At 54.2% G+C, this 27,945-nt stretch overlaps 11 protein-coding genes across 11 annotated transcripts; 6 read left to right on the forward strand and 5 right to left on the reverse strand.

Moving 5' to 3' along the window:
- Nucleotides 1-239: 239 nt before the first annotated feature.
- A1O5_04106 (uncharacterized protein) lies at nucleotides 240-3,206 on the reverse strand (the record flags this gene model as incomplete). The annotated part of the gene is made up of 2 exons (XM_007744714.1): nucleotides 240-266; nucleotides 330-3,206. 2 exons carry the CDS (start codon nucleotides 3,204-3,206, stop codon nucleotides 240-242), a joined length of 2,904 nt encoding a protein of 967 aa, XP_007742904.1.
- An 803-nt stretch (nucleotides 3,207-4,009) lies between these two features.
- On the forward strand, nucleotides 4,010-5,438 carry A1O5_04107 (nuclear distribution protein PAC1; the record flags this gene model as incomplete). Its single annotated transcript, XM_007744715.1, has 2 exons — nucleotides 4,010-4,047; nucleotides 4,103-5,438. The coding sequence occupies 2 exons, from the start codon at nucleotides 4,010-4,012 to the stop codon at nucleotides 5,436-5,438; spliced, it is 1,374 nt and encodes a 457-aa protein (XP_007742905.1).
- Nucleotides 5,439-6,879: 1,441 nt separating this feature from the next.
- On the forward strand, nucleotides 6,880-9,484 carry A1O5_04108 (uncharacterized protein; the record flags this gene model as incomplete). Its single annotated transcript, XM_007744716.1, has 3 exons — nucleotides 6,880-6,985; nucleotides 7,050-7,195; nucleotides 7,274-9,484. 3 exons carry the CDS (start codon nucleotides 6,880-6,882, stop codon nucleotides 9,482-9,484), a joined length of 2,463 nt encoding a protein of 820 aa, XP_007742906.1.
- Nucleotides 9,485-9,690: 206 nt separating this feature from the next.
- A1O5_04109 (uncharacterized protein) lies at nucleotides 9,691-11,721 on the reverse strand (the record flags this gene model as incomplete). Its single annotated transcript, XM_007744717.1, has 1 exon — nucleotides 9,691-11,721. The coding sequence occupies one exon, from the start codon at nucleotides 11,719-11,721 to the stop codon at nucleotides 9,691-9,693; it is 2,031 nt and encodes a 676-aa protein (XP_007742907.1).
- A 760-nt stretch (nucleotides 11,722-12,481) lies between these two features.
- On the forward strand, nucleotides 12,482-14,674 carry A1O5_04110 (propionyl-CoA carboxylase beta chain; the record flags this gene model as incomplete). Its single annotated transcript, XM_007744718.1, has 2 exons — nucleotides 12,482-14,000; nucleotides 14,187-14,674. The coding sequence occupies 2 exons, from the start codon at nucleotides 12,482-12,484 to the stop codon at nucleotides 14,672-14,674; spliced, it is 2,007 nt and encodes a 668-aa protein (XP_007742908.1).
- A 121-nt stretch (nucleotides 14,675-14,795) lies between these two features.
- A1O5_04111 (uncharacterized protein) lies at nucleotides 14,796-16,293 on the reverse strand (the record flags this gene model as incomplete). Its single annotated transcript, XM_007744719.1, has 2 exons — nucleotides 14,796-16,023; nucleotides 16,091-16,293. 2 exons carry the CDS (start codon nucleotides 16,291-16,293, stop codon nucleotides 14,796-14,798), a joined length of 1,431 nt encoding a protein of 476 aa, XP_007742909.1.
- Nucleotides 16,294-16,668: 375 nt separating this feature from the next.
- On the reverse strand, nucleotides 16,669-17,712 carry A1O5_04112 (uncharacterized protein; the record flags this gene model as incomplete). Its single annotated transcript, XM_007744720.1, has 1 exon — nucleotides 16,669-17,712. The coding sequence occupies one exon, from the start codon at nucleotides 17,710-17,712 to the stop codon at nucleotides 16,669-16,671; it is 1,044 nt and encodes a 347-aa protein (XP_007742910.1).
- Nucleotides 17,713-20,639: 2,927 nt separating this feature from the next.
- A1O5_04113 (uncharacterized protein) lies at nucleotides 20,640-22,217 on the forward strand (the record flags this gene model as incomplete). Its single annotated transcript, XM_007744721.1, has 1 exon — nucleotides 20,640-22,217. One exon carries the CDS (start codon nucleotides 20,640-20,642, stop codon nucleotides 22,215-22,217), a length of 1,578 nt encoding a protein of 525 aa, XP_007742911.1.
- A 555-nt stretch (nucleotides 22,218-22,772) lies between these two features.
- On the reverse strand, nucleotides 22,773-23,694 carry A1O5_04114 (uncharacterized protein; the record flags this gene model as incomplete). Its single annotated transcript, XM_007744722.1, has 2 exons — nucleotides 22,773-23,403; nucleotides 23,561-23,694. 2 exons carry the CDS (start codon nucleotides 23,692-23,694, stop codon nucleotides 22,773-22,775), a joined length of 765 nt encoding a protein of 254 aa, XP_007742912.1.
- Nucleotides 23,695-24,190: 496 nt separating this feature from the next.
- Nucleotides 24,191-25,783, forward strand: A1O5_04115 (uncharacterized protein; the record flags this gene model as incomplete). The annotated part of the gene is made up of 1 exon (XM_007744723.1): nucleotides 24,191-25,783. One exon carries the CDS (start codon nucleotides 24,191-24,193, stop codon nucleotides 25,781-25,783), a length of 1,593 nt encoding a protein of 530 aa, XP_007742913.1.
- Nucleotides 25,784-26,408: 625 nt separating this feature from the next.
- Nucleotides 26,409-27,847, forward strand: A1O5_04116 (protein btn1; the record flags this gene model as incomplete). The annotated part of the gene is made up of 2 exons (XM_007744724.1): nucleotides 26,409-26,523; nucleotides 26,628-27,847. The coding sequence occupies 2 exons, from the start codon at nucleotides 26,409-26,411 to the stop codon at nucleotides 27,845-27,847; spliced, it is 1,335 nt and encodes a 444-aa protein (XP_007742914.1).
- Between the last annotated feature and the right edge of the window lie 98 nt (nucleotides 27,848-27,945).

The following is a 27,945-nucleotide window of genomic DNA, read 5'->3' on the forward strand; positions in this document are numbered from 1 at the left end:
TAACTCTTCGGCCGTCAGAGCAGGGTACTCCGTAATGAGCGCTCTGTACATTAAAGCAAAAGTAGGTCCACGGTTCCAAAGTCCACGCCGCCATGGTATGCAACGCCCGCCCGCTACAGAGCAGAACTCCTAATAACCAAACGAAAACCAAACAGGATATTCTCGCTTGCTCCATCGTGGGTACAGTGATCCTAACCAGCTAAGTCGAATTGCTCTCCATCTCCCGTGATCATTCTGTCTCAATGCCGTGATAAGCCTTGTCGTGCCTGAAGAGAGTCCATGTCAGCCACAGTTACAAGAACTCACCAATGCTAACGGAAGCCACTTACCTTCATAGCTTCAATCCTCGCTTTCAACTGGCTTGTCACTTCAGCCGCCCGCTTCCAATTCTCCTCCGGTCTGCTCCCTGATTCCCGCGATCCTGCACCTGGTCCTGCGGATAATCCAGAGTCGCTAGCTTCTCTGCTCATCGAATATGCCGGCGTATGCCCAGGACGCTGTGGACTAGTCCTCCCGCTGGCCCCATTAGATAGCATGGGTGGACTCATTTTCCTCCTCGACGCTCCGAGCGAGTCGATCCCCAGACCATTATTTTCTTTTTCCTCACTGGGACTGAGGTCGAGGCGATTGCCGTGTGGGGTATATCCACTCTGGGGTCTGGGTTTCGCGGCGCTGGTTTGCGGCTGTGCGCGTCCGCTCTGTGTGCTGGCTGAGCTTCCAGTCCGATGCAGAGCTGTGCTGGTGGGTCGCGATGAGTGAACATTGCCGTTTATTGGGAATCGGTTGCTCAAGGAAGGGTCTTCATATATGCCTCCTGCTCCACTTTCGCTGCCAAAGTTGGAGGTTTCGTCTAGGCCTCGGCCGCGAATCATATCTTCTCGTTCTCGACCCATACTCTCACGACCGAGTCTGGATACCTCTCGCTTGTAACGCTCGCTTTCTTTCCTAACGCTTTCTACCTCCGCCTTCAAAACATCGCATTCCCCTCTCGCCCGGACTAGTTGTGTCTCCTTGGCCTTTATCTGCAGAACATCGCGTGTGTGATCTTCAATCAGCTGCGCATTCTGATTCTGAAGTTCTGATATCTCCGCGGTGAGTTTGGCATTGCTGCTTCGCAGACTGTCAGTTAAAGCTGTGAGTCTTTCTTTTTCGGCACGCAATTCTTCCAGCTCTGCTCGCTCTACTACTGAAAGGGCGTTTGAGGGCGGTGCTGTCGATGGAGGCGACAATGGAGCGGCAGTCGGTCTGGACAAAGGTCGGCCGGCGAGTCCACCTCGACCCATGCCAAACTTTGAGGGCGATGGTACTGCCGCCGCCGCCGCCGCCGCCGCCGCCGCCGCCGTTGCCTCTTCGTCGCCATCTGTACTGGTTGGTGGTGAGATGACTCTTCGCTGTGGACTTCCGACACCAACTGAGAGGCCACCAGGTGCAGGTTTTTTAAGTCCGCCTAGTTTAAGGCCAGCGGGCTGCGCTAGTCCCGGTCGACCCAGTCCGCCTGGTTTGGGGAGAGCTTTCGCCGTAGGTTTGGGTTGAAGAAGTGCGACATCTTCCACCGGTTCAGGTGCGGCGGCTGGCGCTGGCTTTTTCGCGGCAGATGCAGGTTTCTTGGAACCTGCCACAACTTTCTTTCCAACGGCAGAGGTTGCTTTGGCGGGGGCTGGAGCAGGCTTTGGCTTCTCTTTCGCTTTGACTTCGGCAGCATCAAAGTACTCCTTAATCTTGGACTTTCGAATGTCGTCCAGTCCATCCAGATAAGGATTCATTGCGCGTTCGCCGATGATTTTCATGAGTGTCCCCAGGATTTCAGCACCGCCGGATCGGATACCCTCTGTCGATTCAGTCAAGAGTTTCGTGGCTGCGTCGGCGATCTTTTTTTGCTCCTCCTTGGAAGGTACAGCTCGCGTAGTCCGCAAGCATCTCACCAGAAATTTGATGGTTTCGGCTTTGACATTGGGATTCTTGTTGGGTAAGAAGCCCAGAGTGTCCTCAAGGCATTCACTAAGAGATGTGGCAGTAAAGACAGCGTCCAGGGCAGCTCCCAGGGCATCTGCCACGGACTGCTTCTTTTCTTTGAATCTTTCCATCATTGGCGACATGATTGTGGATCTGTATCTCGCAAAGGACTTCCTCAGGCCCTGCGCCAACTTCTCGACGCAGTTGGCGGCCACCGTCACCACAGCAATATTGGCGTCCTTCATACACTTTGCGAACACACGGACCACATCATCGAATGGTGCCTCTTTGATTTTTGGAGTGTTCAGGATGCTGAAGAGTGCATCAAGCGCATCTTTGCGTTCCTTCCACTTCGTTGAGCCAACCATTTCGTGGAAGTCTGAAGGGATCTTCGAATAGACATCGACCGGCTCTGCAAAGTCAAACGCATTCGTTTCGGTCTCCTCTTCTCCCTCTTCAGCCACGTCCTCAGCATCATATTCCACACCGCTAGCTGCTGGAGCTGCTGTCGCCAGAGCGGCTTGCTGCGACCTCGTCAGACGTTCCTGCTTAGGCGAGGGTTCTTCTTTGACTTTCTCGAATAGCTTTTCCAGGTCTTGTTGCTGTACCGGTTTCAATTCATTCCAGAATATGACCTTGATTGCTTCTTTGAGCCACCGATACAGTTCAACGGTGAGATTCTGCGCTTCGGCTCTGACATTCTTGTCGGCATGACCAAAAACCTTGGGTAGGACCTTCAGGACAGGTTTGGGTTCAACAATCTTAACACCATAATTGTGGAAAATGGAAGTGAGTGCATTGAGAGTTGCGGCGATGATCTTAGGCTGCTTGTGGGAGAGCGCTGGCAAAAGTTCTTCGATGACCGGGTCGGACTTGTCAAGCTCGATGTAGAGCAGTATAGCCTCTAGAGCACTAGCTTTGGCTTGAGGTCTCGTTGAAGACAGTCCCTTCTCGTAGAGGGGCTGCAGAGTGTAGTTCCGTGACTTGACGGCAGCCTGCTGACCGCCATATTTCAAAAAAGCGCACAGTGCAGCCAGTCCTTCTTGTTGAGCAGCAACATTGGAATCACCAGCAGCCGACTTCCAGAGACTTGGGTCTTGTAAGAATGGACGAAAGGCGGGGTCCGACTCGTCGGGAGTCAGTTCAAACACTTTGGCGGCGGCCTCATATCCTCCCTTGCGGGCTTTCCAATTCTTGTGCACAAATCTATCAACCAACGGCAGTTGCGAGAAGTCCTCCTCTTGGTCAGCCATGGTTGTGGGGGAGAAGATTCGTAGGCGTGAGAAGAAGTTGGCGGGATGTTTCTTTCTCCTAGATCGCGCAAACGGGCTGTCGGAGAACATCAGTCAGATAGGTTCACAGGATAATAGCGAGAGGACGATATTCAGGAGCATGGTGCTTTGGTTCGACAGACACTCACCTATCGTTATTGTGGTGTTGGCGTCATGCGGTCGGCGGTCCTCTCAATCGACAATGCAGCCGCGACTGCGGTCTGAGGGATTCTACAAGTGCCTGTAGGGAGTCTGGAAGGTATGCGACGCGTCGATGACTTGTTCTGAGGGGAGTTACGAGAGGCGACTCGGTGCAATGACCTGTGTGTTGAGGGTTGCTGGCGTGGAAAAGTGTCATGTGGGAAAACAATTGCGTTTGGTGTTTGGTGTTGGAGATGGACTGAGTAAGTTTGCAGTTTGCGACATAAACATTGGCTTGTGCCTATGACAACACAACAGCCACCGCAGGTTGGTCTCCCTTCGCTTTTTCTCTTCACTCCTCTTCACTGTGCCTGTGTCGGACGCCCATCCTCTGGCTTCCATTGAGACATCTTCGCCCTGGGATCATTCTCTCCTTCTACGGCGCTGCGAGCTGGCATTACTCTCAAGCTGGTGACTGGTGACTGGTGTCCGGTGACCGCTTTCGGCAACAGGGAGGGCCATCCGTCCAGTCTGGATGAAATCTACGCACAAATTGCTCCAAGAAAGGCGTTGATCTGGCTATCGCATGAGCATCTAGAGCGTTAGAGGTTCAACCACGGGCTCCGCGCCCAACCAGTTCCACAATGAGCCAGCTCCTAACCTCTCGTCAAGCAGAGGAATTGTAGGTCTCGTGCCGAAATCCTCCCCCACTTTGAGACTGACGCTGCTCTTCCCAGACACAAGTCCATGGTCGCCTACTTGCTCTCGATTGGCATGACCGAAAGTGCAAACACCTTGCGACGAGAAGCGAACCTGGCCGACACCTTTGACGATGTCACCGCCAAAAAGTATGAGACCCTCCTCGAAAAGAAATGGACTTCGGTGGTTCGCCTCCAGAAGAAGATCATGGATCTCGAAGCCAAGAATGTGGCCCTTCAACAAGAGATAGAGACTGCTACACCGCTCTCCTCGAATCGGAAAATCGACCCCCAGACGTGGTTGCCTAGAGCTCCTGCCCGACACACCCTACAAGGTCACCGGGATCCTGTTACCGCTGTCGCATTCCATCCGATATTCTCCTCACTCGCTTCCGCTTCAGATGACTCTACAATCAAAATCTGGGACTGGGAGCTGGGAGAGCTCGAAAGGACTCTAAAGGGTCATACTAAGGCAGTGCTGGATGTCGACTTTGGTGGTCCAAGAGGAGGCACTCTTCTGGCCAGTTGCAGCAGTGACCTGACCATCCGGCTGTGGGACCCCAGCGACGAGTACAAGAACATCCGGACGCTGCCAGGCCACGACCATTCCATTTCCTCCATCCGTTTTATTCCTTCGGGTGCTGCCGGTGCGCCTCTATCGGGGAACACACTGGTGTCTGCATCAAGAGACAAAACACTTCGCATATGGGATGTCACCACCGGATACTGCCTGAAAACATTGAAGGGGCATACAGATTGGGTCAGGGCAGTGGTCCCCTCAATCGACGGTCGATGGCTGCTAAGCGCCGGAAACGATCAAATACCCCGGCTGTGGGATGCAAGCTCGGGTGAAGTCAAAATCACTTTCTTGGGCCACGAGCATGTGGTAGAATGTGTTGCTTTCGCGCCAAGCTCGTCCTACGGCCACCTGTCGAGTATTGCAGGTTACAAGAAGCCGCCTCCGGCGAGCAGTAGTGGAGAATTTCTCGCCACGGGAGGAAGAGACAAGATCATCAAAATCTGGGACAATCGAGGAACATGCCACAAGACATTGGTGGGACATGATAATTGGGTAAGGGGGCTGGTCTTCCACCCGGCGGGCCGCTATCTGATTTCAATATCTGACGACAAAACCATTCGATGTTGGGATCTCTCCCAGGAGTGCAAATGTGTCAAGGTGCTGGATGACGCTCATCAGCATTTTATCACCAGCATCCGGTGGGCTCCCGATCTCCCAACTCAACCAAGCTTGAATGGAGAGACCAACGGTGTCGCAACTGCAGTCAAGAAGGAGGACAGTGGTGGAGGAGGCAAGATCCGCTGTGTTATTGCCACGGGCTGCGTCGACTGGAATGTCCGTGTCTTTGCTGGATGAACAAGAGAGAGAGATGGAGTGGACAGAGGCGTTTTCTAGCAGGAATGCATCTTGGGGGCGCGTTGGATGGTAGAACAAAATTGATGAATTAGGACGAGTGTATGAGTACGAGTAACGAAATATATGAAACCAGCCGCTTCACTTGCATTTTCACTTTCACTTCACTTCCGGCACTGCATGGGGCTGCCTGCCTTGCACTTTGGACCTTGGACAACTCCAGTTCCACCACCTCATACAAGATTCCTGTCCATGGACACCAACTGCTCTCGTTTCGAACATGGCCTTGGGCAATGATCACCAGCGTGAAATTCTCCATGACTTCCCCCGATAGACTCGGCCGCCCGTGCCGTCGGGTTGGCGAAGAGCCGGCTGGTGTCGTGGATACAAACAATCTTGGCCTCTTCAACCTATCAACTGCTGGTCATGTCTTGACGACCAGATGGCTCGTTCACCATTCTCATCATCATCTGGGGAGCCTCGCGCTGTCTCTGGGGCAAGAGACTCAACAAGCATCGCAGTCTCTCGGCTGTCGTCTCAGTCTCGACCCTCAATTTCAGTGGACTGAGAAATTTCGCAGTTCGTTGCGGTATCCAGGGCTCTAACCGTGGGCATTCCAGCCGATTGCGAAACAGACCAAGTGAGAATTTCTCTCGCTCCTCAGGCAGCTACAGCACTGGCACCTCAAGCACCCATCAAACACGAGCTGTGCAACAGGCATTTGACCATCCAGCCTTCCAGCATCCCTAAGAGCCCCAGATGCTCCACCCCAACGACACCAGCAATGAACTCATTCTTTGTCTCCTCTACATTCCACTCCTTATTGTTTCGGGTGCACGGTGATTGGTACCGCATTTTCCCGCCCTGGGTCGTCTGGGAACAAAGCAAACCAAGACAACCCATCCTGTCGCCAGCCTCGCAGGTTCGCTCGTCACCCATCGCCCAGGGCTACTGATGATGTATCCCGTCAGAGACGCAATACACAGAGACAAAGGATCACGAAAGAAGGTGGTGCGCGGATGGCAGATGCCCTCTGCGATGCTCTACAAGGACCTATGGCTCCCCCAATCTGCCATTCGCCCACTTCCTCCAGGACAAGAATTTAGATGGCCAGAGTACAAAGAATTCCTTTCTTTGCGCTATGACTTCGGCTGCCAGTGACCATCACCTCCCCAACCTTCCAGCATGGTATCGTTTGCTCCCCAAGCCTTCCACTGGGCATAACCTGGCATTGCGACGTACTTCATCCCTCGCGCAGCATCATTTATTCCGTGACCGGTCTCCCACCAGCCGTGCTGCTCCCCAGGATGGTGCCCCAGCCCATGTGCCTGAGCGTTCAAATCACACTGGTGCCAGTTGTGAAGAGTATATAGAAGGACCCCAGAAAACTGCCAATGGTGACGTTGGATCCAGTTCTCCCTCTCGCCGAGGTCGTTCCTTGGAAATGGCAGAACCCCAGCCCCATTCCGCTGCTGTGAGAAAAAGTTCCAATCCTAGAGAGAATATCTGCTTGTGTCCGGCGAGTCCCAAGATCCCCAGACCTCGAAACTGTGAGAATGCCTGTCCTGCGTTCATTCTTCGCCAATGAAAGAAACAGTGCTAACCCTACGACAGCCTTCATTTTGTTCCGTCAACACCAACAAGCCAGTATCATAGCGCAAAATCCAGGCATTCCGAATCCGGAAGTATCAAAGATCATTGGCGAACAATGGCGTGGTCTGTCCGCTGAGGCCAAAGAGGAATGGAATCTGCTTGCGGAAGTACGTCGAGATAAAGACTTCTATCATCAACAAAAAACCACAAAGAGTTTTGTTTCCCTGACTTCTCGCGTTCTTTAGGAAGAGAAAGCCCGCCATCAACAGCAGTATCCCGGTTATCGTTACCATCCGCGTCGCAACGGCCGGGTCAGCAATCAATCCTCTCTATCTGGGCCTCCATCTGTCGAACCGCAAGATTCTTGCACAAAGTGTGGAGGGAAGCCAATGAACTATTACACCAATCCGACTCCCGTTTATACCCCGCCGCTGTCTACTACGCGACAACCGATGGCCGTGACGGTCCCTGCAAAGCGTGGCTATGTCGTCAGTGCTGCGCCGCCGGGTTCGAGAATCCATGGACAGCCAGCTCTCTCGCCTGAGCATGTCACTTTCCAGAGAGTCGATTCTCGATTGGTTTATGCGGTCCCGCCTCCCCCTCAAACCCTGCCCACTCCCCCATCGGCAGAATCACAGGACGCAAAGAGACGGCGATTCAACAGCAACGGGGTCTATTTGCCTGGTCGGGAAGTATATCCTGAAGGGTCATATTCATACGCCCATTCTCCCACTGGCGGTGGTGTTTATGCCCGTCAAGAGGTTTTGCAGCATCCCCCACAGATCCCCCTCCAACATGTCCAAGTTGCCAAACCACAGATGGTGTCGCCTCCTCGAGCAGCATACCCTCGTCCGCCGCAGCTGCAACCCATTCGACCACCTCCTCCCCCCCATCAGAGAAATCGATCGAGTGTAGCTTTACCTCCTATTGAGACGATGGTCACGCAGACTCCTGTCAAGACGCCCTCCACGCAATCTCAGAGCTCGGGAGTTGAGGCCATGATTATGTCCATTCCAGTGCTAAATAAGATCAAGGTCCTCTCTCAGATCTCTGGCCCATTGCCGGCGCCAGGCGTCACCTCACCAAGACCAGAAGTTCGAGGAGCTATCATTGCCGTGGAGGGGATGGACGCTGACAGTGTCTATAGCATGACCAACTCTCTAGCGGAACAGTTGGAAAAGGAGGGCAAGTTTGCCGTGAGGATCTTCGGAGGCCCAGACCCATACTCTGTGATACGTGATGCAAAGGCCATTTCTGGCGGAGGAAAGAAGGAAGGCATGACTCCGGATGCGTACCTGGATCTAATGAGCCAGTGGCACAAAATCAACAAGGACATGGTTGAGTATATTACTTCGAAGCCGAGGACTGGGTCAAAATCATCCCCCATTACGATCGACCATCAAGATGATGGCCATCTCATGACTGGAGCGGAAGACCACCAGCAGGCACCCATGTTGTCAGAAAAAACGCTGCAGGTGGGGATTCCATCTCAATCATCCAGTGCGATGCAGGAGAGCAGGGCAGACCGGCTTGACTCGGCCATTTCACCCAAGACAATCAGCAAAGCCGCTGATATGTCCATCGCGTCGCCGCCTGTTATTCCAGTAGGACACAAGGGCAGAAGCCAAAGCACACCTGGCCTATGGGCGAACAACGACTTAACTCTAGCAGGATTGGACACACGACCACCACAACCAATGTTGACCTTTCCCCGTCCTCTTAACTCGAAGCGCGTTCCTCCTCCGCCAGAGACGCCTCCGCCATCCACGCCTCCGCCTCCAGCCGCGTCGAATTCTCACCCATTGTCGCGAATTCCACCCCCTCTGCCGGCTTCTTCGGTGCCCCGCCCAGCGTCTGTTCAGCCGCCGGCAACTTCAACCTCCACCAGCACGACATCTTATACCAATCCCAGCATAGCCATACCTGTTGCCATCGTTCCACACTTTCAGCTCACTACAGTCGACGCGGGCTCCATCAGCATGCCCATAAATGACGGATTCTCTCCACCGGCTCACTGGCAGTGGTTTGCCACGCTTTGGCGCGGGAGCGTGGGGCCAGATATCACGATCATTATAAGAGGAATGGACGAAGAGCTTGCCGAAGGTGTGGACACTGTCAAACAGACGCCGATACAGGCCAACCATGCCAGTGTTTTGGGAGGCGCGCATGGGAATACGGGTGCTGGCAGGGATAGGATCTCAAGTGTAGCTTCCTCACAATCGCACACCAGCGGGACGGGCCCAGTGGAAATTCGATTGCATGATGCTAGGGCCGTGATTGTCAAGACGGGTATGGTTGGGTCGAATGCATCGTCAACGCTGAATATGGTAGCAGGGGAGGACGTGAAGGGAACAAACAAGACACTGACCGGGGCACAACTGACCAAGGAGATGGAAAATTGGGGGAAGGCAAAGAGGAGGGTTGGCTTCGAGGTGGAAGAATTCCTGCGGAGATGAATTTGTTAGACGAAACTCACTTGATCTGGGAGACAGAAAAAAAGGACAAGAAGGAGGCGGGACACCTTGGATGCTTCGATGCTTGTTCTGTGACTCTGGAACTTGTCCGACCTTGGAGATGGATGCCATGACAATTCTAGTCTTCTTGTATACTATGTATGAATAGACCCCCCCGTTCGTGTTCATCGATCTTGAGCTTGTCATCATCACAATCTAGATCTAACCTCGGGCTTTGGTGCGCTGCTCTCGCCCGCCTCGTCTTCAAGCTCAACAAGTAACACCCCCTCGGCGACGTCGTCGCCCTCCTCCTCATGTTCCATTTCAATCACCCACTTGATCCTGCCGGCCCGGGGCGATCTGACCTCCAACTCCATCTTCATCTGCTTGACGAAGGCAATCACCTCGTTCTCGCGCACCTCGTCGCCGACGTCGACCAGCACTTCGACCAGCTTGCCGCTCATGGGGAGCACGATGTGCGTCTTCTTGGTCGGGTCGCCGCGCCGGTGCGTCGAGGCGGCGGCGTCGGCCGAGGACGTCGTGCTGTTCAGTGTCATTTTGTAGGACTGCGTCTTGGAGCCCGGCACGGTGTAGGCGATGTCGGCGATGAGGGCCGCGGGGAATTCGTTGCGCGTGACGCGCGAGATGGAGAGGTGGTGCGCGGGTGGTTTGATGGGGCTACTGCTCGAGGATTGCCTGTCAGAGGGATTCTCCAGCACCAGCGTCCAGGCATCGCCTTTTCTGAACAGCGTCGAAGAGCTGCCTATGGCGGAGCCTTGTGCGTGGCCTGATAATGACAAGGCTGGGAGAAGAGAGTCCCGTTGTTCAGCGATGCTGGCGAGTTGTTCCCCAGCCGGGACGAGGCGGTCCAGGTTCTTCTCCAACCAGCTCGTGTCTGCGCTGCCGGCCGCAAAGGCCGTGTCCGTCAGGATGGCCTTGAGGAGATTCAGGTTCGTCTTCACACCAAAGACTTTTGTCTCTTCCAGCGCCCTGCGCGCCTTTGCGACGCATTCTTCAAAATTCGGTGCTGTGACGATGATCTTGGCCATCATGTTGTCAAAGTCGGATCCCACCACGCCTCCGCGCGACAAGTGGCTGTCGACCCGGACGCCGTTTCCAGACGGGAACTGTACGTCTGTGACCTTGCCGATGCTCAGTGAGAAGCCCGAGAGAGGGTCTTCGGCGCAGAGTCTCAGTTGGATTGATGCTGCGGGCGGTGCTTTGTCGGCCTCGCGCAACTCTGCCAGTCTGGTGTCTGCTGGCTTCTGCAGGCCCTGAGCGAGAAGGAGCTGCTCCTTCACCAGGTCGACGCCGGTGATGCATTCGGTGATGGTGTGCTCGACCTGCAGCCTGGGGTTGATCTCGAGGAAGAAGAACTTGCCTTGCTCGACGTTGACGAGGTACTCCCAGGTTCCCAGGCCCAGGTATTTCAGCTTCCCTGCCATCCTGACGGCCGAGTCGATGACCTGCGCAATGACTCTCCTGCTCTGCACCGGCGCCGGAGCGACCTCGACAATCTTCTGGAACCGGCGCTGGACACTGCAGTCTCTTTCCCACAAGTGCCTGACGCCGCCTCGTCCATCACCGACAATCTGGACTTCAATATGCTTGTAGCCGTCGACAGCTGCCTGCTCGGCAAAGACCAGACGACTGGGCGACTCAGCCACGCACCTCTGCACAGCGTTCTCCAGCCCATCTTGGTCTTTGACTAGGCGAATCCCGCGCCCGCCACCACCGTCCACAGCCTTGATCATCAACGGGTACCCAACGCTGGCTGCGAACCTCGTGACGTCGTCCACGCTACCCGTTGGCCTCTCCATGGCCTTGAGAACGGGAACATCGCACTCGGCCGCCAATGCCTTGGCCATCAGCTTATCCCCCGTCCTCTCCAGCACCTCCCAGCCAGGCCCGACCACCACACACCCGGCCTCAGTCCACATCCTCCTGGAGAACTCTGCGCTCTCGCTGAGGAACCCATAGCCCGGGTGCACCGCGTCGATCTGGTTCTCCCTGACCAAGCCAATCAGGTAGTCGACGTTCATGTACGACGCCGGGCCGTGAGCGGCCTTGATGGCGTGGTGAGGTCGGCCCAGCGAGATGTGCGTCGAGTCGTTGTCCGTATAGATTGCAAAGGTTGTCGGGGGCTGTGGCAGTTCGTGGCATGATTGGAGTATTCGGATTGCGATTTCGCCGCGGTTGGCGATGAGGACGCGCGAGATTGGGCGTTGACGAGGCGGCATTGTTGACCCTTTTCTTAGAGGTGCCCTGCTATCTACTCCCTATTCAGTGGCAGGTTCCAGGGAAGCTCTATCAGGGATTTATTCCACACTCTCACACCCAAAGACGCCCCTCAGAGACTCGGCGCGAAGAGTAAGAGATCTAGACAAAGACGTAGTCCGGTGTACGGAGTGCTGTACATGCTCGTCCTCACTCACTCTCATCTCGGATATCCCCAAGCAGCCTATTGCTAGGTTTGCTACTCCAACGACGTCGAACCGTGAACCGTGAACCGAGGCTGTTCTCCGGATCCTGATCTGTCCCGGAGTTTGTGGGGGGGAAGAAGCCCGACAATTAGCCACTGGGGGCGTCCAGGGCGTCCCAACTACCCCAGATAGTTGCCAGCTATAGTACCTCGTATGTACCTAGGCATTCCCGAACCTCGTGCTCCGATACATACTCGTCTGTCAAGGATCGAGAGGCTCCTGTTCATTCGGGTTTTAGACGATAGGGTCGAATAAGACGGAGAAGAGAAAGAATAAGAGAAAAGAGAGGCATCGACGCGGGTTGAAGAGCCATACCCAGTACTGGGTACGGTCCATGCTAGGAGAGAGACATTGAGTTGTACAGGACGCCGTCAGCCTGAAAACACGGATCCAAGATCAAGAAGACACGGCAAGAGCACAAAACACAAAAGCTGAAGAAACGCGAAGAAGGGAAAAATAAAAGAAAAAAAAGAAAAGAAGAAAGGAAATTCGAATCAACTCCGAGAGGAAACGAACAATGGGCTCAAAAAAGTCAAGTCCGTCACCACCACCACCGCTGCCTCCCTCGTCATCAGGGGCCGACGATGACTCTGAAGGGCCGTCCTCCTCCTCGGCGACAACAATCAACGATCCAGTATACGGACAGCCACAATCTGTGTCGTCAACGCCTTCGTACTCTCCCGCGCCAGGACCAGGAATAGGCCAGACGCCTCCGTCCGACGACCCTGTGTCCGCCCAACCACAGTCCAGCAACTCATCAGCAGCATCGAACCGCCTGAATCAACTCACGTCGCAGATCTCCCCGCCCCAAGCTGAACCCCAACAACCCAACACGAAACGGGCGCGCAAACCCAAGAGCTCCAAAGACCCCTCATCCGATCTGCCCGCCGACTACAGCGATATCCTGACCCATCTGACTACCCTGCGCACCATCGCCACGACCCCAGACACTTCGTCCCGCGGGTACATCCGGCAAAAGACGTCCGGGAAGCTGTGGTCGCGCGAACGCATCGCGACATTACTGGACCCTCAGACGTGGCGCGAGGTCGGGTCAGTCACGGGCACGGTGACGTGGGAGAAGGACAGCGTCAACCCGCAGGCCGAGCACGTCAGGGCCTTCACGCCGAGCAACAACCCGCAGGGCTTTGGACGGGTGACGTGTCCGCGCACGGGGCTCAAGAGGCAGATCTACCTGACCTCGGACGACTTTTCGGTCCGGGCGGGCCACGCCGATGGATCTGTGGCTATCAAGACGCTGTACGGCGAGAAGCTGGCCCTCCGCCTGAAGGTGCCTGTGGTCAAACTTGTGGATGGCTCTTCGGGCGGCGGCTCCGTCTCGACCATCATGACCCAGGGATACTCGTATATGCCGCACGTGACGGTTCTCTCGACCGTCATCAAGCAGCTGAACATGGGCATCCCGAACATCGGCGCGGTGCTGGGTCCGGCGATAGGCCTGGGCGCCGCGCGTGTGGTCGCGACGCACTTCAGCGTCATGGCCGCCGACATAGGCAGTTTGTTCAACGCGGGGCCCAAGGTTGTCGAAGGGGCAACATTCGAAGAAGGGCTGAGTTTTAGTGACCTCGGCGGGCCAAACGTGCATTGCACAAACGGGACCATTGATAATCTCGCCGCCAACGAGAAGGAATGCTTCGACCAGATCCGCACCGTGTTGGGTTACCTGCCGCAGTGCGGCCAGTTCCAAGCCCCGCCGATCATAGCCAGTGACGACCCCGTCGATCGCGAAGACTTGAGCCTGAGATCCATCATCCCCCGCAAGAAGTCGCGCATGTACAACCCCTACACCATCATCCTGTCCGTCGTGGACAAGGGGTCGTGGTTCGAGATCGGTGCTCTGTGGGGACGCACTGGAATCACAGGTCTCGCGCGCCTCGGAGGCAGACCTGTCGGCATCCTGAGTTTGAACTGTGAAGTCAACTCCGGGGCGTTGGACGCCATAGGGAGCCAGAAGTTGATGAAGATGTTGAAGTTTTGCGACGTGTTCAATTTGCCCGTCGTGCAGTTTGTGGACGTTCGTAAGTATATATATTGGTTTTTTTTTTATTTCCTACCTCTCCATTTTTGTCCGTCTTCTGTAAGCATATATTGCCATCACATGTCCGTCTCTGCGTGCGTTTCTTGCTGCTTCTGCAAGACTTCTATTGTGCAGTCACCAGCATTACTGTGGGTGTTTCTACTCCGAATACTGATATCTGCCACAGCTGGCTACGCCATCGGCACAGTCGCCGAACGCACCGCCACCATGAAATGGGGTGTCGAACTCGGCAAAGCCTACTACAGCACCACTACCCCGATCTTCAGCGTGGTGACTCGTCGCGTATATGGGGTGGCCGGTGGCATAATGCTCGACAGCCGCGAACCTTGGATGCGGATCGCTTGGCCCTCGGGCAATTGGGGGTCTTTGCCGCTGGACGGCGGGATCGAGGTCGGTCATCGTTTTGAGTTGAAGATGGTTCGTGAAAAGGAGGGCGAAGAAGGGTGGAAGAGACGGTACAAGGAGCTTGAAGATGAGTATATCAGATTGATGAACCCGGTGAGGACTGCGACGTGCTTCAACGTCGAGGAGATTGTGGACCCCAAGGACACAAGGAAGATCTGTTGTCGTTGGATCAAGGAGATGTACGGTCTGCCCATGCAGGAACGGCTGGCAGATAGGGCGTCTGGCAAGCTGCATGCGGTGTTTACTTGACGAACTTGACCGCTGCTCCAGCATCAGAAGCGCGGCCAGGCCGCCGAGTTCTTGAGTGGTAGACGTTGCCCAGGAAGAAATGATACCGGAAAGGGGCCAAAGACGATAGATAATTCGGACCCTAATCGCTTTTCTTCCTCTCCAACTCTTCCAACCCGTTGGGTGCGTCTTTCAAATCCTTTGTATTCCCAATCCCCTGCAACGTCAAGTAGACATCCGTGCCCCAACCATACATGCTCTGCACGGCGATTCCACCGCCAAAGTACTCGGCGTAAGCACGTCCCAAGGGTAGTCCATATCCTAACCCGGCAATGGAAGACTGATTCGTTCCACTGTTTGAGATGACACTTAAGCCCTCGGAGCCGTCGCTGCCGACATTGGCCGCTGCGGCGGCTTCCTCGTTGTTGAAAGTGGTAAAGCTGTATGACCAGATGTTGGGCAAGGCTTCGGGTGGGATGCCGCCTCCTCGATCACGAATGCGCAAGGTAATGCAGGGGGCGACCGAGTTGAGGGGACCAAGAACATCTTCATCAGATGCAGAGCAGTACTCGTCGAGCCCCTCCTGGGAAAAATCATACGCATTGTCTTTGCTTACAGACAGCTTCTTGAGGGACTCGAGCTTCGTGGTCTGCACGTCGGGAGCGGATGCAATTGTGACTTCGATGGGTTCCTTCTCGTTGCCGCTCTCAATCGTGGCACGGAATGCATTTTTCAAGAGTTCCGTAATGATGTATTCCAGGTGCATGGGGATGTGTGCAAATTCTGCATCTCGGTCTCCGTTGATGATCAATGAGGGGCGAACGCCGTATTTGTACTCACAGACCTCGTTGACGAACCCTTCGCATCGGCGGACGATGTCTGCGGGGCGGAGCGCGAGGTCGATTACGCCGACGTGAGTTGGGTCGGGTTTCTGCTTGGCCGCGTCTCCCGTCGAAGCCATGTGCAGGGCCAGATGTTGTTCTGCAACGAGTCTGGTACCTATCCTTGCGCGAAGATGTTGGTCGAGAAACCGAGTGACTTCGGCAGCATCCACGTATTTCCTACATTGAAGAAACCCCTGTGCAAGGACCGGGATGGTGTTTGAATGGGTCCGGACAAGATCGGCCATGGCTTCTGTGAACTTCATCTCTTCCTCAATGGTCTCAATAGGTTTCTTGTAGAAAGGTTCTAGGGTGGAGAGAGAATGGAGGTAATTGTTGTATATCTTGGAGACATTTGGGTTGGACACCACGATGAAGGGGAGGTTTCGAAGAGCTTGAATGCGATGAGCGAGGCGCGCCGGAAGAAGGGATAAGGTGAAGTTTGCGGAGGAGAGGAGAGCAGAATCTCGTAAGGGAGGTTTGCCATGTCTGTGTGTCGTCGTAGTCAGAAGCCATCTGTTACAGGAGGTGAGCCGATTGAGCATATGTGATATACCTGACTAGATCTGCTAGAGTTAGAGGCCGGCGAGGCTGTGCCGCTAGTCTCTGTATTTCTTCGTCTGAGATGGTGGCATTCGAAGGGGGATGAGACCACTCATTGATATCGGGAGGAAATGGTTCTTCTGTACCCTGTGTTGCCCATCGTCGCTGGAGGAATGATGGGGGAAGAGCCCGCCGACGCAGAGCAGTTTTCAGCATTGTGTCAGACTAGGTACAGTCATCGTCTGGGGCGGGGAGAGGATTTAAGAGAGCTCTATTGACGTGTTGCAGAGAAGATCAGAAATGTCAACGCTCTCTACCTCGATATAAAGGCACGTGACAGTAGCATTGAGAATGACGCATCGAGCAACTCTCTCCGCATTTGCAAAAAGAGAAACATAGCCGAGCACAGTCGATCATTTCCACTTTGGTAGATATATACGGGAGCGAGGAGAGTTTGGAGTATTATTAGGACTCCATACTCCTCGCCCGTCAAGGCGAGCTGCGTTCTCATATATTACATGCAAGTGATAATGTGGCATTTTGTCTTCTCGAGCCAAACAACAATGCCTCCATCGTGCCCATCGTGTCCGTCTACGATCCGCCAGAAGCAGCAACACTGGCATATCCATTAAACTCGCCCGTCTCCTCCAACAAAATCGGAACCTCATCCTCCACCAAGGAGGCCATCAGGCCCTTCTCCTTCGGCTCCCATCCCAGCGCTCTCAGCCGGTTCGCTCGACTTCTCGAGTTCGACCCAACCACCCATGCCGTGTACTTCCCAAAGAGATCATCAAAATCACTCTCAGGGATTGGTTTAGGCTCCGGTGATGCGATCCGCCCAGCAGCATGCAACGCCTTGGCAACCTGTGCCACTGCATCTCTCCATGCGAATTCTTGCCCGTTCTCGCAGAAGAAGTAAGGGTTTTCAAGGATTTTGGAGGCATCCGTTTGTTCGAGCCAATGTAAAAGTGTGAGATACCCCCGAGCGAGGTCCACGACGTGGATTTCGGACCACACAGATTCACCCTTACCGACATAGCCTGCGTAGCCGTGTTTCATCGCGAACCGACTCAAAGTCGGCAACTGAATCGATAGACGCTTATATTTGGGGTTGGCGCCGTAGATCAACGGCGGAATCATGATGACCATTTTGGCACTATTGCCGAGTCTCTTGCGTGCGCGGATGATTGCGAGATCGATCAAGCGATGCGAGGCGCTGTCGGGGAGAGCATCGATGTCTTGAGGCTTGTCATCGTAGAAGATCTTGTCGGATTTGTATTCGCCCTTCGCGTCGTCGCTCAGCAGCGAGGTGCCGCTCGTGTGGATGAAAATGGTCTGCTTTCCTTGACTTGCACGTTGATCGATGCCTGCGATCACGCCTTCAACCGAGGGCAGATGGTCTGCCGTGGCGGTGTGGATGACAATGTCACTGATGAGGGTCTGGTTGACGATGATGTCTTGGTCGTCCAGGCTACCAAGCACGGTCTTCGCGCCGCTTTGTTGGAGCTCAGTCGCATAGGCTTCGCGACGGGTCAGCGTCGTCACCGCATAGTTCTCTTGGAGGAGGAGATCGAGGACTTCCCGGCCAATGAACCCGGGGCCAATGAGGAAGACGGATTTGCCAGAGGTCGCCATTGATCGTACCGGATAGATTTTTGACAATTTGGAACAAGGCTAACGTGTAGAGAAGTAAGGGTAGTGCGGCAAGCTTGAATTCACATATCGAAAGGAGAGAGGTTAGACTCCAGAGCACAAGGCTTTTATACCTAGGTCTCTTTTCTTTCGTCATCCACCCCCTGAGGCGATATACCGAGTCGCCATTTACCCATTACAGCCCCGCTGAGGGGTTGTAGGAATGATCCTAGCACGAGATCTTCGGCAGGTTTGTCAAGGGATACACCTATCTCTGGATGGGTTTGCAAGCATCAGCATCGGAATTGTCTGCATTGCGTTGCCGGACCGCGGGTTATGAAAGGCTTGCCGTTGTGATGGAAGAAAAGTGAAAGTTGAATTAGTAATATAGTACCCTCGGAAAATCTTTGATCCCCCCTAATGGCCGTATCTGGTTTAGGCCCTGCGGTTTTCATATCCCAACAACTTGCGGATGCGGCAAACCGTGAGGTATATTTAGCGCCTTGGCACTTGAGTTCACTACTTGGCTGTCATCACTGTCAGTTACTCACTACCATTGCCCCACGTTACCATAGCCATCTGTGCCACACAATTCTTCTTCCTCCTCCCTGACGTTACAATGTTCATCACCCAGCTCCAGAGCACCGTGCCCGTTCTGTCCCTTATTCATACTCGTACGGCGGCCAGCGGTCCTGGTTCGAACCCACCAGCTTCGCGCTTCGTGCCCATGGACACAGCTTTCTCATGATTTTGGCTCCACTTGATGGACTGAGAAAGGTCCGATAACATGATTGATTGAATACAGAAGAGAAATCTGGATAGTGGCAGAAAGCCATTTCATGGAGCGATTCTGCAGTGCCCAAGACATGCCCGCAAACAGCACACATAATCGGTAACCTACCCTCCAGGGTTAGGCTTTGTCCAATGCCACTAGGATTCGGGTTCTGCATGGCGACGTCTTTCTCAACCTAGGGCTTCAACAGGTCCAAAATGTGGTCGGTCACTGGAACGTTCGGGTAAGAAGTAGAAGCGTCACAGTGGTGGGCGCCTGGAACCACGAAGAGGCAATAAAAGTCGGAAGTGTTGCCAGTGTGTCAGGGAACCTCCTCACAACCTCCCTGAAAATTTGGAAGTGATATTCCATCTCAGAGCTCCTTCTACGAGCTCATCGACGACAAGTCTTAGCTAGAAAAAGACCCCTTGAGCGTGCTCTGCAATGTCACGCTCAATCTCACGCACGGTTGGGGGCGCACCACTCTTCTTCGGCTGTCGTGATAGTCGTCCAGCAATGTATATCTTTATCTCAGTCTTGGTCCATTGCTGCAAAAGGATGCCGCTCCCTGAAGTAAGCTAGCGGCGTAGGCCAGGTCCAGGCTCTTGGGAGAGCCACAAAAGAGTGTGTCTGAGTGCACCTTCGATCTGCAAATAGCTGGGGCGCAACTCCCCAGTCCAGATGTCGATATTGACGTGAATGCAGCCAATTCATCAGAGCGGACGGCACTCCACTACGCCGTGTGGTCGCAAAACAGAAATTTACTCTCCAGGTTGCTCCTTTCTGGAGCTTACATCGACCTTCTGGACATGTCTGGACTCACACCACTCCATGTTGCCGCGGAGAAGGCTGCCTAGAACATCATCACCGAACTCCAGCGCAACAATCCGAATATCAACATTCACGACCAAAAAAGAAGAACACGGTTACACCACGTCGTTATGATCCCACGCCCTTCCGTTCAAGTATGATGCCGACGCCAGCCTGGCCGACTGTGACGGAATGACTGTTGTTGACAGAGAGCGCCACTGTGGCAAACCATCCACCAATGCTTCAACGAGGCCTCTCTATAATAGCCTCGGTGCCACCGTTGATCGACAACGAGGTCTGGACAGATCTGGCCAGGTCCAGATCTATTCAGTGGATCGCTTCTTGCCACAGGGCAAATAGTATATAGACAGGCAGAGTCTCTCTGAAAAGCCAGAGGACAGAACACAATCAATCAGATGAATCCACTCTCATTCTGTGTTCAACAACTGTCCTCCACTACGCTTCTCAAAGATCTAATGTGCTCGTAATTGATAAAGTCTTTTCTGAAGGACAGTGGCGTGCGAGCAAATATTCGTCATGCAGATAACCTGTTTACGCGCGATCTCAATGTGGCCGGCAATGAGGAAGCATACGCGATCTTAGCGGGCATATTAGTGCTGTGGTGGTTCCATCGCTTGTAGAACAGGTGGCAAACAGGGGTTTCATTTATATAACTACTATGCGCTCTTCAGCCTCCGACATGTGACGCCTCAAGACTCAATCACCCTTTCTACCCACCTCAATGTTAGTACCTCGTACGCCATCAGGCGGATGTCTCTTTGATCACTGAAGCTGCAGTCGGAGAAGCAAGGCCGATGCTCGGCGTTGGAGACCAATCAACCAACAGCCTTTGTCCGGGCCGCAATCGGCGCCGATATCAGTTCAACCAATTATTGCTCTGCCGTTAGATCAGACCCACTTACCCCCTACCTCCGAGCCTTGCGCCCTTTTCACTCCCGAGCTACCGACCTCTTGCCTTTTCACCTTGGGATATGCGGAGAATCTCCCTCCTTCGCCCAAACTTGCTGACGCCACTCCCCGCAAGGACGGAGTTGTTATGATTGAGGCATTTGACAGTTCTAGAGTAAGGATAAGTCTAACAGGAGTTTAGCTACAGGACGGTCCGAAGTGCATGCTGCTTGCGGCCTCGTGGGCACTGTTCTGCTGGAGGCAAACCAACTCAAAATGGTTCAACACGCCATCGACCTCTTTCAATAAGGAAGCAGCTCTTTCGAGACTGTTTCTTGTGGCCAAAAAAGAATACGAGAAAGCGTCTGGTTCTGAGCAAACTGAGACCTATCGGAGAAGTTCGCATAAGGCTTTCGCGTTGAAAAGGGCTTCCTATTTCATGAGCGAGATCGGTAAAGAGGTCAACATCATCGAAGAGGAACTCATGGCTCTGAACGCTAAGATATCGTCACCCGCCAATGCCACTGAACCCAGTAGGCCCGACGGCATCACGGGCCAACTATGCAACTGGATCACGCGCACCGAATTGTCTGATATTCCCGACCATGTCATTGAGCGCGCCAAATACCTGATCCTCGACGGTGTTGCCTGTGCCCTGATCGCAGCACATCTTCCGTGGTCCGAGACCGCAGTCAAGGGCGTGTGTACCATGGAACCCTCGGGAGTCGGCCAGTGCACGCTCATCGGCTGGGGCAGGGAGAAGAAGTTGCCCCCTGTGGCGGCGACCATCTTGAACAGCACCTTTATCCAGGGCTTTGAGCTGGACGACTATCATTCCGCAGCGCCTTTACACTCGAATGCATTGCTGATCCCGGCATTGCTGGCTTCAGTGGAGGCCGTGCCCTCAAGCTCCGCTGCCAGCAACGGTCACGATCCATCCATCTCGTCAGGTGCGAATTTCTTGCTGGCGTACATCGTCGGGTGCGAAGTTGGACCCCGGGTTGGGTTGGCACTACATGGTGCCGACTTGCTCAGCCGAGGCTGGCACAGCGGCGCCATCCAAGGACCTTCAGCAACGGCGGCCGCCGTTGCCTCGTTGCTTCGACTGTCAGGCGCACAGACCGAGTGGGCGCTGGGTATGGCATGTACACAAACAGGTGGCCTCATGTCAGCGCAGTTTGGCTCCATGGCGAAACGAATGCAACACGGCTTCGCGGCGCGCAACGGCTTGTTCGCCGCGCTCATGGCCAAGGAAAACTACACAGGAATCCAAGAGGTCTACGAGGTGCCCTACGGCGGCTTCCTAAGCTGCTTCAGTCAGGGCGCGAATTTTGAGCCCAAGGCTTTTCCCAAGGAGCTGGTCAACAGCCTCGGCTCGCGCTGGGAACTCGAAGGCATCCGCGTCAAACTCCACGCGGCCATGGCCGGCTTACATGGAACAATAGATACGGTCGCGGGCTTACAGCGCTCGCATCCGGACCTTTTTGCCCCGCACAACCTGACCAATATCGTGAGCATCGTGACGGAGCACGCACGGCCCACATTCGAGCACGGCGGTTGGATCGCGGACCCGACGCAGCCGCTGTCGAGCGTCGCGGCGCAGATGTCGATCCAGTACGCCACCGCCGCACAGCTCGTCGATCGCCAGGTATCGATGGCGCAGTTTGGCATGTTGCGCCTCAATCGGCCTCTGCTGCGCGAGCTGATGGGCAAGACCACGCCGACGCACAACAAGGCGTTCGACGCGACCAAGGCGGCTAGGTGGCAGACGGTCGTGACGGTCCGGTTTGCGGACGGTACCGAGGTGCAGGGTCGCGTCGAGGCGCCTCGGGGTATCGTGCCACCGGTCAGCAATGAGGACATCATCACCAAGTGGCGAGAGCTAACAGCGGAAATTCTGGACTCGGAGAGACGCGATGCGATCGAGCGGTGCGTCCTGTCTCTGGAACAAGTCCCTGATGTAAGAGAACTGGCCGCCTTGCTCGAACAGCCGGTCAAATGCCCCATTGATGTTTGAAATGTCGGGCTGTTCCTATTGCACTATCTCTGCGCTGAAAAGAAAGAAGAGAACCCGCCGTGGTATCTTGCGTGGATAAATAAATTCTATGTAAGCGAGTCCGATTTGGTGTTTTGAACTCATTTTGGAGCAGAACAGGCCCTCTTGCGTTCCTGTTCAGAACCTTCACATCCCTGCTTTGTCACAGACTCATCCTACCCTAGCTTTGTTATCATTCTGGTAATGTCTCGTTGAACATAGCGATCCGAGCTGATCTCCTCTCGCGATCGTTTGACAGGGCTCACTCAAGGTCACTAGGGGAAGTTTCATGGACTCTGCAAGTTCGCTAGAGAGCAGTAAGAAAGGTGATCGGTATTGATTGCGTTTCTCTGTGTAGACAAATAGCTGGTTTTTCTTCCACTTTTCTCCAGATCTCGTCAGCCAACAACACAGATATCGACTATATTTCCTTTTAGTGCCTCCAGCGGCGACATACTACCGTTTCAGGGCCAATTGAATGCATCAAACCTTTGAATGGCTGCACCTGTGGTTCGCTGCTCGTTCAGTCAAATCCCATTACAGAATATACCTGAATGCCAGATGCTGGTCGCCCTCGTCCTCCAAGCTCCGTTCAAAGTGTGGATGAAGCTCGCCAGAGGAACGGTAACGCTCCACCTCCGCTTCCTTGCGCTTGTTCTGATATCTCATCCAGAAGATATTCGACGTGGCCATGATGATGGCAACAAGTAGCATACCCAGGACGATGGAATGTCCCTTGGCGAAGCGTGGTGGGTGGTCGTAAACGTGCGTTCCCATGATGGAGAAACATTGTCCGAAGACCTCAGCCATGGCCCAGGTAGTGCCGCGCTTGGTGAAGCCGCAGGTGTTGATGCCGAGCCACGAAGTCAGCAGGATCACGCTCGGGTACAGACCGGCTGTGATCAGGCAGGTGGCGAAGATCAAGACCGGGATGGAGCGCACGGAAAGGAGTATTATGTAGCCTATGCAAGAGACTGAGAGGGTGCCGATGAGAAACGGGCCTTTGGTGTTGTATCTGTCGGACAGGAAGCAAATTGCAATCAGGAAGACTGCAGCGCAGGCGTATGGAATCACAACAATGAGAACAATGGCCTTCCGACCAACCACAGCCCCTTGTTCTGTGCAAAGATATGAACAGAATGTGTCTTCTTTGATGGGAGTAGGATATCTTTGTAGTCATTGCAATTTTAGTGTCTAGGTGTAGAGAAGACAGTGGCCTGAACATTGCTGCTGTGGTCTCATGATATAGACGTTGATTCACGTTTACTCCCGGCTAAAAGAAGTCCAATGCGGCAGTCTGAATTTGATATCAGGGAAGCCCAGACCCTCTTGACCCTCTTAGTCCCGCCTGCCTGCTGCGCACGCGCTTGTTCGCCACCGCCGATAAATACATCTTCGAGGTGGTATGCAACGGATAGTCAAGCTTTACCGCCCTATACATTCCGGTAACGGTCCGCATCACGGGTGCGGACGCTGTCCGTGCAGCGCTCGAATATAGGCCGCACCGCGGCTAGGAGCTCCGGATACTCACACAACTATGTAAATATTCTCCACTTGATTGATACCCCGCTCACTGACTCGCACGGCTCTGAACGAATGGGGATTTTTAGGGGATTGGGAACAATCCAAGAGTCGAGGTCCAGAGCCAGTCGATTTAGGCCTAGAAGCAAGGGGCTAATGACTATTCTTTTTCTACTGATGTGGATCAATCCACTGTCGGTTCCACTCTGAGGCGCCATGTTCTCCTTAGCATTCCGCAAAGCCAATGCGAAGCGGATTGATTGATTGAATGAGCTATATACGAAGAAAACTAGGTGAGACGCCGAATTTCCATTGAAAAGCTCAAGTTCTACAGACGCAAGCAGTGTGGCCATCCGGTTCCAAGCCGATTTCAAAATCATACAGAAGTCGAACAGTGTACACGGACTGCTGGGGAGTACTACAATTGATCCGTCATGGGAAGCGCGACGCCTGCAAACATTCCAGCTTCCGTCCAGACCTTCGATGTCATTGTCGTGGGCGGCGGTAATGCGGCTCTCGCCGCGGCCATCTCAGCACATGACAGTGGCGCCCGCGTGCTTGTCCTAGAAGCTGCGCCCAAGGAAGAACGTGGCGGCAACAGTCGCTTCGCAGGCACAGTCTTCCGGGCACCGCACAAGGGGTTGGAACATGTCAAGACCCTACTTTGTGAAGAGGCCATGGACGACACGAAGCTCTGTACCATTGGTCCCTACACAGAAGAAATGTACTTGGAAGATCTTTCCAAGACCTCCCACGGCCGTCTGGACAAGGATATCGCTGAGGTCATGGTCAAGCAGGGCTGGGAAACTCTGGAATGGATGAAGTCCAAGGGTCACAAGTGGGAGTTGATGATAAGGAAGTACCTCAATGTGGACAATCTGGCGGCCAGAGGAGAGATTATCAACGTGAACGCCGGCGCCGCCATCATGGCCGTCGGTGGTGGTGTAGGTCTCACCGATGCATGGTGGACCGCAGCTGAAAGCCTTGTGCCTGGAGGGAGAATGACCCTCTGGTATGAGAGCCCGGCACACGACCTCATCGCCACTGGGGATACAGTGCACGGGGTCAAAGTCCGGCACCGCGAGGGCTTCACCGACGTCTATGGCAAGGTGGTTCTCGCCAGCGGTGGCTTTTCATCCAACCCGGCCATGCGCCGCCAATACCTCGGAGAAGGCTGGGACCTGGTTCTTGTGCGTGGAACCAAATTTAACATGGGCACGATGCTCAACCGCGCCATTGCCGCAGGTGCTCGTCCTGTCGGACACTGGGGCGCTGCCCATGCCTCTCCCCAGGACGCTAATGGCCCTCTGACGGGTGAGATCAACGTCTCCGTGCATATGCCGCGATACGCGTACCCGTACGCCATCACTGTCAACATCAACGGGGAGAGATTCTTTGATGAAGGGGAAGACGACTTTGGCAAGACGTACGCAAAGACCGGCAAGAAGATTGCCGATCAGCCCGAAGCCCGGGCCTTCCAGATCTTCGACCAGCAAACCACCTACCTACTGCCAAAGCGATACCAGACCGCGACGCCCATCTACGCCGATACGATCCAAGAACTCGCTCAGAAGGCGGGCGTCAACAATGCCACCAGCCTACTGAAGACAGTCGAGACCTTCAACGCTGCCTGCTCTGTAGATGTCGGCAAATTCAACCCCACCAAGTTGGATGGACTGAGCACGTCTCTCGTGGCGAAGTTGCCATTTCCCAAGACGAATTGGGCCACCAGGATCGAGAAGGCACCCTTTGTCGCTTACGCGGTGGCTTGTGGTATCACCTTCACATATGGGGGTATCGCCACTGACGTCGAGGCCCGCGTACTCAACAACGAAGGACGGCCGATGCCAGGGCTCTGGGCCACGGGTGAGATTGTTGGCGGTCTCTTCTATCACAATTACCCAGGGGGATCCGGATTGACCAAGGGCGCCGTCTTTGGCCGTATCGCCGGTCGTGAGGCCGCTGCTGCCGCTGCTGCTGCCGCTGCTCTGGGGGAGTGCAGGGTGGTTGAATCAACTGGCGCATGAGGAACTCCGTGGTTTTTCAGTCTCTGATCAAATTTGGTCTTCAGACTCGACGTTGATTGCAATGATTCATGGCAGGCTTCTAGACACACATCCCTGACAATTTTCTATACCGTTTATGAGGCTTTTTGCCAAAGTTGCACGAATTCTTGTTGATCCAAACCCAGATTTCTTTTCTCACGCTCTATGTTGAGTCTATTGATGAGGCGATGGGAATGCGGAGCGCAGGTTTCACTCCGTATCTTCGCAACGGACCGAAGTCGCCCTGGTCACTGTGGAGCCCAGGCAAGGCTGAGCCGAGATTGAACTGACATAGATTGGAAATAAAGCGGCCAAAGGTGGACCCCAATGCAGGGAAATCACATTCAGTTAAGTTTCATTCAGCAATCTCGAGATCCTGGGTCACGTGAGTAGTATAGGGATAGGGCGGCGAGCATTGGTACCCAGATAGGATGAGTCGGGTGCAATTACATGTCACCAGCCTCGACATGCCACAGACCACCACAGAGTCCACCGTAACGCACCTTATCTCGAGCAGTGTTGTAACGCACTACAGCATTCGCAACGTCCCCGTCCATATTCAGGACAGCATCTATTTATGGCGAAATAGTATCGACCTCCAGACCAGATGGCACTGCCTCTCCCGGGCTCTCCTTCGTCTTCATGGACGATGTTCCTCGGACGCCTCAAGCAAAGCTTCAGCGGTGCTGACCCTAGGGTCTGTGTCGCTTTCTGGCTCTTTGGTAAGTTCTCTCGTGCTTAATCGGCAACAGTACTATCATTATGTACTTCAATTTCGTCAACAAGAGCCAAAAGCTTCTCATATGCAGAGACTAAAGATGCGTAGGACTGATCAACAATGTCCTCTACGTGATCATCCTCTCCGCAGCCCTTGACCTCGTCGGTCCCGATGTCCCCAAAGGAGTCGTCCTTCTTGCCGACGTGATCCCTTCGTTCGGGGTCAAACTGTGCGCCCCGTACTTCATTCATGTCGTCCCCTACTCGATCCGAATCCTGGTCTTTGTGGCTTTGTCAGTGGTGGGCATGCTGTTGATCGCCCTGACACCCGGTTACACAGATGGGGGAACAATAACCACTAAACTGGCTGGGGTGGTTCTGGCATCGCTGAGCAGTGGCGGAGGTGAATTGAGCTTTCTAGGTCTCGTTCATTACTACGGTCCTTTCGGGCTCGCAGCGTGGGGGAGTGGCACTGGGGGTGCTGGATTGATAGGAGCCGGAGCATATGCCCTCGCGACCACAACCCTCGGCCTCAGTGTCGGCACAACCTTATTGGCTTCCGCCTGCCTACCAGCCGTTATGCTGGTGAGCTTCTTCCTTATCCTCCCTTTAGAGCCCCTCCGGTCACAATCCAGGAGGCACCACCACGGCGGCAATGCACTACTGTTCCGGGATGACGACAATGTCGACCAAGAGCAAAGAGAGGGGCTTCTTTCCTCGCCAGATGCCGCTAAGCCGCCCTTTTCCATAAAATCCAAGATGTCCGCTTGGTCATTGTTCAAATATAATTTGACCCGAGCCAAAGGGCTATTCTTCCCATACATGCTACCCCTACTCATGGTATACGTGGCCGAGTATACCATCAACCAGGGAGTGTCGCCGACCCTTCTGTTTCCCCGCGAGAGGAGCCCTTTCAAACATTTCCGAGCGTTTTACCCGACCTATAATGCGATATACCAAGCAGGGGTATTCATATCTCGGTCCTCGACGCCCTTTCTCCGCATTCACAATTTATATCTGCCGTCGTTCTTGCAAGTGGTCAACTTGGTCATCTTGACGCTACATGCGCTGTTCGACTTCATCCCAAACGTGTATGTGATCTTTGCAATTATTTTCTGGGAAGGCTTATTGGGCGGCCTGGTCTATGTCAACACTTTTGCGGAGATCAGCGAAACGGTATCCAAAGAGGACCGTGAATTTTCCTTGTCGGCAACCACGGTGAGTGACTCGGGTGGGATTTGTATTGCCGGGTTCATCGGCATGGCGTTTGAAGTGTGGTTATGCAACTGGCAGGTTCAACATGGGAAAGACTATTGCAAGAAGTTGTGACGCAAGTCAGAAAGGGTATGGAATGGGCAGGTCGGTTTTACCTTAACGAACTTCTACCGTGATGCTTGTCTTGGATATGCCATTTCGTATAGTGAGTG

Source organism: Cladophialophora psammophila, assembly GCF_000585535.1.
Source record: "Cladophialophora psammophila CBS 110553 chromosome Unknown aczJe-supercont1.5, whole genome shotgun sequence".
NCBI lineage: Eukaryota > Fungi > Ascomycota > Eurotiomycetes > Chaetothyriales > Herpotrichiellaceae > Cladophialophora > Cladophialophora psammophila.